A 10,379-nucleotide genomic window follows, 5' to 3' on the forward strand; every position below is an offset into this window, starting at 1 on the left:
TACATTTTTTTAACCTTAAAATAATTCTCTAACTAGAGGTTTCCAATTATCTTTTTAAATAGTATTCAACTTTACAAAATATAGGAACAGCATAATTTGTTCCTAAGGTAGATGATATAAAAATGTAGTTGTGTTTTTAAGTTTAATATTTAAAAAAGTAAGCCCTTAAAATGTGTTTTTGTTTGTTTTGTTTAAGAGCTATTCGTTTTCAAATATGTTAATGTTGAAGAATGTTTTCAGTATGTCCTTTTCAAACCGATAAATGTCGATTAACTGACCTTTCAGTCAGCTGTACATAACGAAAAAAAGAGGCTTTTTGTTTAAAATAATTGGGTGGATCGCTATTATTTAGATACACAGTAACGGGCTACGCAAACTTTTTGTAACGGTAGTTTTGAAGTTATTATATAGTTATAAGTTTTGCGTTTCGTCGCCATAACATTTGAGCCTACCCAGTTACCGTAGGTCAAACTATGTCAGTCTCTCCACGGAAGCCACATCAACCTGCCACAATAATGTTATTCATAAATCCGACACAATTCTTTATTTAATAAATCAATTTTAACTGTGAAAGTACGTAACTATAATATATCTTGTGAACCAAAACACCACATTTCAACTTGTTTTAGTTCCTGTCGCTCACATTCTCTGGCCCATGAAGTCTAGATGTGTTTTATTTTGAAGGTCTTACAACTTGAGCTCCGGTGTAATTACAGCATGCCTGTTTGCCACCACCTTTAGGACGTGCTTTATATTAATGTGGCCGTTTAAACACATAAATAAAGCTGATGTTGATTCTGGAGAGTAAAAGGTGAGTTAAGTCAACGGGCTTTGGTATATTTTATGGTCAACGGTATTTATTTCACTTAGCCTATGTATGTAGTGGTCACATCCAACTTAGCCCAAATGAATGTTAAAGTTACCTACTGAAACCTCACTCACACTGAAATGTGCATTTTCCCTGTTATCGTCGGTAAAGACAAATTATCTAAACGTGCCTGTCAGAGCACAATTCTGGATACTAAATAAATGTACCTACTACTTTAGCTGGTTAGCTTTGTGCTGGGGGACTCTGTGTGAAGCTAACAGGCATTTGTCAGGGTTTAAGTTAGGGCTAGACACTCTCGCTAAAGTCATAGAGTAAAAACAAATATAAGAGTGATTGTCTGAAATTAGAGTTAGTACCTTTGGCCATGGTTTAGATTGAATGCAAGGCAAGGACATAGCAATCCTGCAGCACAAGTCAAGCACAGAGACATTTGTAAGTGTTGTGTGAAGGCAAAGAAAATAAGCCGACCTTTGTATTAAAACTAGTGAACAGTAATATTCAATATGAAACAATGAGCATTAAAACAGCCCCCCAAAATGTAAATAGATTGAATAAAAGGTGATGTTCAAAGAAAAAGTAAGCTGAAGATACAGTGCAGATGAGTTAGCCTTATGCTAAGGAAATACAAGTAGGGGAAAAAACAGACCCACACAAATGCACATAAGAGCAAAAACAGTGCTGAACACATTAGACAAATAAGAGAAAACAAATAGACACACATACATGTATTAGTCAATAATTGATTGAAATTGAAAATTGATCAATAGATAAAGTACACTGCAAAAATGCCTTATATCTTGTTATATTTAAACCCTAAAACAAAATTGGAGGAACTGAAAATGCACACATAAAAATGACCACATATTGACACCGCTTCACCCAAAAGTTGGTGTTTGGTCATCCTAAAAAGTCAACCAATTGCAACATTGGGAAACTTCCTGGTTCCCCAGAAGCACTCATTTTGTTATTAACTTTTCACTTCATGTGCTAATAATTTAAAAACAAGGCATCAGCTGTTGCCTTTCAGTTATTTGGATCTGTTATGCAGTGCTTTCCCTCTGATCCAGCCAAGTTTCATGTCTCAGGGGGTTGTATGTCTAAAGAAGTTTAACCCTATTATGGCTTCCAGTCTGAGACATCTTTTGGGGGTAAATGACTTTCCCAGTGGTAACACTTATTCAATTCTTAAAGTTCAGCCTGAATATTTTCCGTATTTCTTACTAAATGGAATGTAAACAATATCTGTACAAAAATTCATGAACTTAAACTTTGAGCTGATCTGATTTAGATGTTCTGTTGACATTTGAAAGCTATCTCTAACCATGCCTTTCTTATCTTTTTAGTTTGGAAAAATGATGGCTTCCTGTGTACTATGTCGACGGATGCCCAGGCTACGCTGCCTCCCGGCCTTGAGAAAGGAATTCATCCAGGCTCAGCATGTGCATGTCAAACGATTGGATGAGACTGATGATCTTGAAGGAAAGGAAGGAGTATTGCAAGACCAGGAGGCCTCTTTACTACAAGGATACAGGCTGCTTTACAACCCTACCTCATACCATCACTCTATGTGGAACTCTGCAGCCTCCATGGACAATGAGGAGGATGAGCAGTGTCCCTCCTCTCTAACATCTACCTTCTGCCAACAGAGCAATCACTACAATGTGAGTTGCTCTCGATATCTCTCCAGCTCAAAAAACACTCTTCTTGACACAGCCTTCAACAAAAGCCCTGAACTGGAGACCCCGTCAGTGTTATCCCACCACAGAAAACCCACGACGCCAGATGATGCAGTAGATATACGTGCCTTCATTAAATGTAGGTCAGCGTATGCTGCTGTCACCCTTGACCTTACCCTGAGGCCTTACCCGATCCAATGGGAAGAGGCCGTTCTGCTGCTGAAAAAAGTGGCTGATTTAAAGAGCAGCTTGAAAACATCTGATGTGTCTCAGATTTTTACAGAGCTCAGCCGCTTACATCCAGACAAGATGTCATTAGTGAGGAGTGATCAGCGCTTCATCATGCTCCTTCGATATTCTGTGGAACTACTTCGCCTCTTTACTGAACGTGAGCTACTGGAGGTGTTGCAGGCATTCGTGTGGCTGGACATGCCCTCCAAACACGCGGTCCTCAGTCTGTATGAGGCTGAGTTGACCCGCCGGGTCCACCGGATGAACTTAGACCATCTGCTGTTAGCTGCTTACTTGTGGCGCTGCATTGGAAAGAGGGTCCCCCAGTTCTTAACCCACCTGTACAAGTCAGTTCTTCTGAATCTGGGACAAATTGGAGTCCCTGAGCTGGTGCAACTTTTGTTTATAATGGGAGAGGGCAGAAAGTGCCCAACAGACTTAATCCGTCCTCTAGAACAGCTTCTAATGCTACATTTACCACAATTGTATCCAGAGGAGGTTGGTATTGTATGTTTGGGGCTCTTTAAGTCCCAGACGTCAATATCTGAAACTGCTGTGACTTGTATTGTTGATAAGGCTCACTCTGTAGTGGAGGAGATGAGTGACTTTGCTATGGTCAATGTACTGAAATTCCTGCGATTCAGTTACCTGTATCACAGGCTTTGGATGGAGGCAATGGCCCAGGAAGTCCCTCGACGGGCCCACAGGATGGGAATCCAGGGACTAATGCATGTGGCACTGACCTGTTCAGCGCTGCACTGTCACAATGATAACATCCTGATGGCAATTGCAGAGAGAGTTCCCTCCCTTGCGTCGCACTGCAGGATTAAAGACTCTTGCAAACTGCTGTGGGCCTTTGGGACATTAGGGTTTCAATCAGTTCAGAGCTCGAGTTTCTATCCTAGCCTAATAGCAGCCCTGAGGCAGAGGAAAGCTGAATTCCAGCGATACCCAGAGCATCTGCTAACTGGCCTTCTAGGCTTGGTCTTTGTCTCTCAGTTCCCAAAGGACTTAATCGAATTGGCTTTGAGTCCTGACTTTGTCAACTTAGCACTGAAATCCAAACAGCTGGAGCTGAAAAAAGACTTGCTCACTTTAGATGGAGCTGTGGCGCTGGAGTTGCCTCAGTGGACCGGCCCACGGCTGTGCTCTGAACTTAAAGAGGATGTGGCAAAAATGCTGTGGAAGTTTGCTCAATCAGATGTTTGCCTGAAACCGGAGGTTCAGGAGGCAGAGTCTGCTCTGCAGGATCTCCTTGGAGGAGAGAGGTATGTACATAAGAGAATGATTCTGCCCCACACTCGCTCCATCGACCTGGAAGTACATCTGGACTCCACTGGACTGCCTATACCTGTGAACCCAGAATCCCACGCACCCACTGCACCTCATGAGGACAGTTCAAACAAATCCCCTCCTAACCAGGGTTGGGGAAAGAAGAATTTAGGAGTGACATTAACTGATGATCTATTAGCACAGCTAATGAATTCCAAAAAATCCACTGAACCTTTAACCTCCTCTTACAAGGTAAAACCTACATCTCTTCACAGAGTGGATCAAGATGAAGGTGATAGTCTTTTTAATACAGGGCTTGACCTGACCAGTGACATTACTGAAGCTCTTATCAAGCCCAGTCGCTCAGCCCTTCAGGACTCTAAAGGCCCAGTCAAACTTGCTATCCAGGTCCCGAGCAGAAACCACTACTTCTATCAATCCCAACATTTGTTGGGGCTCCATGTGATGAAGAGGAGGCAGTTGAAGTTGGCAGGTTACAGGGTTGTAGACCTCAGCTATCAGGAGTGGTTTCCGATGCTGAGAAAAAGCAGGGCTCAGAAGCTGGCATACCTGCACTGCAAAGTCTACAACAGTCTCACATGATTGGCTGAATGCTCAGAGCCAGAAGAAATCCCAGCGAACTGAGACTATAATGCAATCATTGAGCCCCCTTTGGCTTCTGGACAATCTTTAGTTTGTTATGTGTTTGTGTATGTGCAAAGCACAAAAAGAGCTCTGTCAATGAGATGGACAGACCTTCGATTAATCCCATTCACTTTTTTTTACATGTTTGGTTAAAAGGATTTGTTTTTTTGTGACATTTTTTATGGAAAATCTCTAATTAAAAAGTATTTAACTCTTTACAGTCTCTGCCAGTGTTGATGTTTATATGTTAAAATTCAGAAGAATAGATTTCTTTATGCTTTTAATTTTAATCTAACTACAAGTATTTGTTTATGACTTTTGTGAAAACCCTAAAAAAACATTGCTTAGATGGGTCAGGTCATCTATCTCTAGAGTCATTAGATTACTGGCCGCTTCAAACTTGATCTTTTTAACTGAAGTGGCTCGAGCCTAAAGCCGACTTCTATTTTGTTTTTGTCCTTTATTTGGTATTGTGGCTGCTCCTCAATCTGTGACAACGAAAAGCTTAAAGATCCTTTCACAACTTCATTTGAAATGGGAAAAGAGTGAATTATTAAAGTGGAGTATCTGTGTTATATACAGACCTTACCACTCACACCGGGGCAAAATGCACAATGACCATGTTCTTGTTTTCTTTCTTTTAACAAAGTTTCTGAAACAAAATGTTCGTTTGGGTGTCAAAGAAGAATCCTCTCTTTAGTTACTAGTTAACAAAAATAATGATTGTGTATATATTCCTTAAATGAAATAGGCTTTGATTCTGAATATCCCTGGTGTTTGTCTATTTAAATCTTTTATTTTATTCTAATTATTAGATAGATGAAATAACAAAATTACAAAGGCCCCTCAAATGCAAACTATTGTGTAAATGACTCTTAAAAGGTTTAAAAGATATTAAAGGTTGAAGGCGTCAGGCAAAGGACAAACATCAGACTTGAAGTGCATTTCACTGTCACTTCGTTTTTCAAACAAAACCTGAATGCATTATGAGATTTAAACATCCCATCATACAAACATTTGAACACAACCTTCCACAGTGTCTACCTACCAAGAGGCTCTGAGAAGAGAACACAAGCCCATAAACTAGGAAAGTAATCCTTCAACCCTGTGAGAAACTTAATCCATGTTTCCCTCCTTCAACCTGTTAGAAGATAACACTGCTGCAGAGATCATCGTGCTTATGCTGCAGGATAAGTAGTTTTACACATTTCACTGTTTGTATATTCATCCTTATTTGTGAGTTTGTCACAAGTCAGATACCTTATTGTTAGGAAATTGCTCTAGTTTGTCCAAACATGATGTAGTAAATTCTATCACAATATTATAGAATATTGTAAAAAAGGATCAACTAGCCAATCTTGTAAAGACTTGTAAGATCCATGCTCTGTTTATTTAATGCAAATCTTCTGTTTCTTATAATCTAACAGCTATACAGGTCGACAACCTGAGATGCTTCTCATCAACTCATTATAAACCAGGTACAGTTTCTCAAAGCAGTGACATAATAAAAAGAAGAGAGAATGTAACTGTATGGCAGCATGTCATGCTTTATCAGTCATTCTGTATGTTTGTAAGAGTGAAGAGTGGGGAAACTTTCTTCTCAGAATTAAAAGCTTTCATTTGATTGTTTATAATTCACAACAATTATTCAAATTTACGAAGAGTACATTATATCATTAAAAAAACATGTTGTTTCTGCTGACCTCCAGGATTTGGGAACATCCAGGATCTCCTTTTGACTCCCTGAAGAGAGCTGTGATGAGATGCTGGAGAGATGACAGGTGTGTGATGTTTTTCTTAAGATGTTTCTTCTTTCCCTCCCCGTTTCCTCATTTCCTCTGTGACCCACAAACTGATGTTTGTGCTGTTGCAGACAAAAACAGCTTCTAGGTATGCTACTGGGAGATACAGTATGTGTCTGAAGGGAAGGCGGGAAGATCCTACAGGGCCATGTCACTTATTGTCAACACTAGATGAATATCGGATGAATCTGAATTTTTCCCAACTGAGAAAGTTTGAGAGAGTGTCCCCTGGGAAACAAGCTGAATACAAACAATGATTTGGCTTGTGATTCGCCCAATGCACTTCATACAAAGTAGAACTGTGACAGAATTTAGAATAATTGAACTGACCGTACAATTGGTTATCAGACCGTACATTTAATTTAGGATCGCCTCACTTATGGACACAGACTATTAAGCAAATCATTCTTTTCACTTCTGTACCCTTCCTTCACTTATTTGAAGTCGCTTCCTGAGGGGAGACAAGACAAGAAGAGAGAGGAAGGAATTACCGGAAGCAAAAAAGGGAAAGCATATTCAGTCAACAACACAGTATCTGCCAGCAAGCGTGGGAGTGTTTGGTTTTCCCCCAGGAGGAGTTGGAGGAAGCTGCTGGGGAAAGGAGGACACAGAGTGCTCTGTTGCCACTGCTTCTCCATCAGGAGGGTAAAAAGATACTGAAGTGCTGAAGGGCGATGCTTACCTTCTGCCAGTAGAGGGCACTCTTGACCTTGGCACATTTAGTCTGACAATGATGAGCCAGATGACACGACTCCTCAGTGTAACTGCAGATTACTGAGATGAAATTAATTACAAGGTGTGCATCCATGTGTAAAGACAGACAACAAGTTTTATCAAGCTTAGAAAAACATGCTGAAAGAGATTATTACATTCTGTCAGTATTATATAATTTTGTCAGCAAAACTTTTTTTTTTAAAGAATTGGAAGATGCAACAAAAGAAACAGAATCACATTCAAAGTCTGTAATTACATTTCAATAAGGAAGACAAGAGTCAGTCAACACCTTCCCTTTTCTTTTGCAGATCGGAAAAAACTATGAAAGAGAATTCCTATTTGGTTACTTTCAAGTTGGTGCCACCCCTGCAGCTACAAATTTCACACTTCTCGATGTGCATGGACGCACACTTTTGAAGTTCAGATGATTCAGTTTCTCATTTAGCTCCATTTTCTTTGGATTCGGTTGCAGCTCTTTTGACTTGCAAAAATAAATCCCATATCCATGTACGGGGAGAGAAAATGTTCTGAATCTCACTGATGATATGTCAGCATTGTTATCAGGTGGACACTTTACAAGAGGGGATAGGGGATAGGGGACTGGGTGGCTGTGGCTCAGTTGGTAGAGTCACCACCTCTCAACCAGAAGGTCAAGGGTACAATCCCCAGCTGGGTAACATGTCCGATGTGTCCTTGGGCAAGACATTTAACCCTGCATTGCTCCCACTGCTTCAGTGGTGGTGTATGAATGGTTACTTCTGATGATACTATATAGCGATCACTACCATCAGTGTGTGAATGGGTGGGTGTGACATGTGGTGTAAAAGCACTTTGAGTAGTCGGAAGACTAGAAAAGCACTATATAAGCTCAAGTCCATTTACCATTTACTACCTGCCTCAGTAAAGCAGCTTTATTAAGAGTGTGTGGAGTAATGGGGACTCAAGCTGTATTGAGTTTACAACAAGAGACTCTCATTTGTCTTTAAATGGCTGATGACAAGAGTTATTAACTTGCTCCAAAAATAAGTAAGGAGTGAATAATCATTATCTTCAGATGTGAAATCCCCCCCCCCCCCCACCCCGTTAATGGAGGAGGCTCTGCTAGACTGAATGCTCTCTCAGTAATCCCGTTTTATTTGCATTTCAATTCCTGTGCTTTCCTCAGCCGGGGAGTTAATCCATCGCGTAGTGAATGTGGGCTAAACTTGAATCAACATTTCTTAAGTTATCTCAAACATAGAGACATTACTGTCTGTCTGCTTTAATTCCAGACTTTAGCATATTGTGTGGAGCAGACAAATCCGTATGTCTCGTATTCTTTAAGGAGTGATGCAACAGTTCTACTAGCACTTGCCACAGAATACAGCAGTCTGGAGCTGCGGTGTTGGAGGTCAGGAAACAGGTACGGATTAACAAAATGAATGCACACTTCCCTGGAGAGGTATTTCAAATGATCCCAATCCCAAATTTGGCACAATGTTGGGTCTTGCTGCCGTCAGTCTGCTGTCTGTATCCCTCTCAGTGCACCTTCCTTTCTGACCCCTTCAGTGGCATTCAATAATGCGTCTGGTTCCTCTCCTTTAAGATTCCAAACACACCCCTCGCTGCTAAACCAAGTGCTGCAGGGGCACGGCTGATAGGGAGTGTTTGCATTCAGGGCTTGTCTCAGCGCTATTGATAGACTTTTATTAACTTAACCAGGTTGAAGATTTCCCTGGTTCTGCAGTTATTAGGGGATGAACCTTTTCACCTCCAGAACACAGAGGATTTGGCTGGATTTGGATTATAAGTGATGTATCTCTGCCTTCTTTCAAACTCAAAGAAGGGATGTTTTGAAGGGATGTCGGGCCTTTTAACTAGAGATGCACTGAATGTGAAAATCAAGGCTAATACTGATGTTAAAATAATTGAGCTGATTGCTGTTCTAGTTAATGTTTTTACCCATCTTCTTCAAAAGTCTTTGTGTCTCTTTGTGTTTTTTAAACGAGTTTGTGACTTGATGTGTTTAAATTCTTGTTAGTATTCTCTCCTCTTTAATGTCACTGGATCGTTTCTTACAAACTGAATTGATGCTGATCTTTCAGAGACGCTGTAAGATTCCCACACCGTTCACATTTTCCTTAATTTGTGACCATGAAACAGATCAGAGTTTGTCCAACAGGTGACTTTTTTCTGCCAAATGAAAAACCTCCTCTATGAATCTGCAGTCCGGTACGATGGAGTGTTAGGGCCACGTAAAGAAAAAAAAATCTTAAATGTCAAGATTAAAGTTGTACATTTTTAAGAAGTCGTGAATTTATGAGGATAAAACCTTAAATGGATTTCTGTAAGGTTAAAGTTTATTCTGAAAGGTTGTATCGAAAGAGCAGCTGTGGGAAAATGATGAAAGGGGAAACCCTCAAAGCCATTTCCTCTGCCCCAGTTTCTTGAAGTATCTTTTCGGGGTCCTGATACTCATGATAATGTGATGCTGATGTGCCAACAGATGAAGTATTTCCTTGTTTTAAAAACCTATATAAAGTATAACATCACAAGATGATTGACGTTCCTCCTTTTTGAACAGCCAGCTGTTGCTCCTCTGATATAGGCCTAACTATAGACTAAAATAATGACTTTATTCTCATACGACTTTATTCTCTTACATTTATGTGGCTTTAATAAGGCTCCGTAGTCCGGTATACTAAACTGCTAGCTTATATGTGACAGAGCAGATACTGACATTGATGCATGGCACATTATTTCACAGGGCTCATATCTGCTGATATCAACGTTCAACAGATGCTTCAGTTCATTCCTACTTTTTCACTTAAACTGTAGTCTCCCATACATACAAGAACACATGAGCATCCCACAAAGAGCATTGAAAGTCCATCAAGGAATTTAACATGGCATAGCAGTGGGATACCAAAGTACAAGTCTCACTTCTCATTCATAGAAACATTAGCAACTGACCCATGAAAAACATCATGACCTGGAGGCACATTAAAGAGAGAATGTTGAACACAAACAACAGAAATATGAATATCATGCAGCTTGGATTCTCAGTTCATAAGTTCAGCAGAGATAAACATTTGCAAAGGAAACATTCCAGTAATTAAAGCCTATTCTTTGGTTATTAAAATATCCCCCCCATCACACTGCAGGGACTGCAGGGAAAAAGTTGTGTGTTTTCAAGCTAATTAACATTATGTGTCCCCCAAGTTGAAGATG

At 40.2% G+C, this 10,379-nt stretch overlaps 1 protein-coding gene across 1 annotated transcript; it reads left to right on the forward strand.

Annotated features, from left to right (window-relative positions):
- The first annotated feature begins 688 nt into the window (after nucleotides 1–688).
- LOC109984372 (FAST kinase domain-containing protein 5, mitochondrial) lies at nucleotides 689–4,869 on the forward strand. Its single transcript, XM_020634493.3, has 2 exons — nucleotides 689–811; nucleotides 2,173–4,869. Exon 2 carries the CDS (start codon nucleotides 2,182–2,184, stop codon nucleotides 4,609–4,611), a length of 2,430 nt encoding a protein of 809 aa, XP_020490149.2. The 5' UTR covers nucleotides 689–811; nucleotides 2,173–2,181; the 3' UTR covers nucleotides 4,612–4,869.
- Nucleotides 4,870–10,379: the final 5,510 nt, after the last annotated feature.

The sequence above is a fragment of the Labrus bergylta genome, chromosome 13, assembly GCF_963930695.1.
Source record: "Labrus bergylta chromosome 13, fLabBer1.1, whole genome shotgun sequence".
Taxonomy (NCBI): Eukaryota; Metazoa; Chordata; class Actinopteri; order Labriformes; family Labridae; genus Labrus; species Labrus bergylta.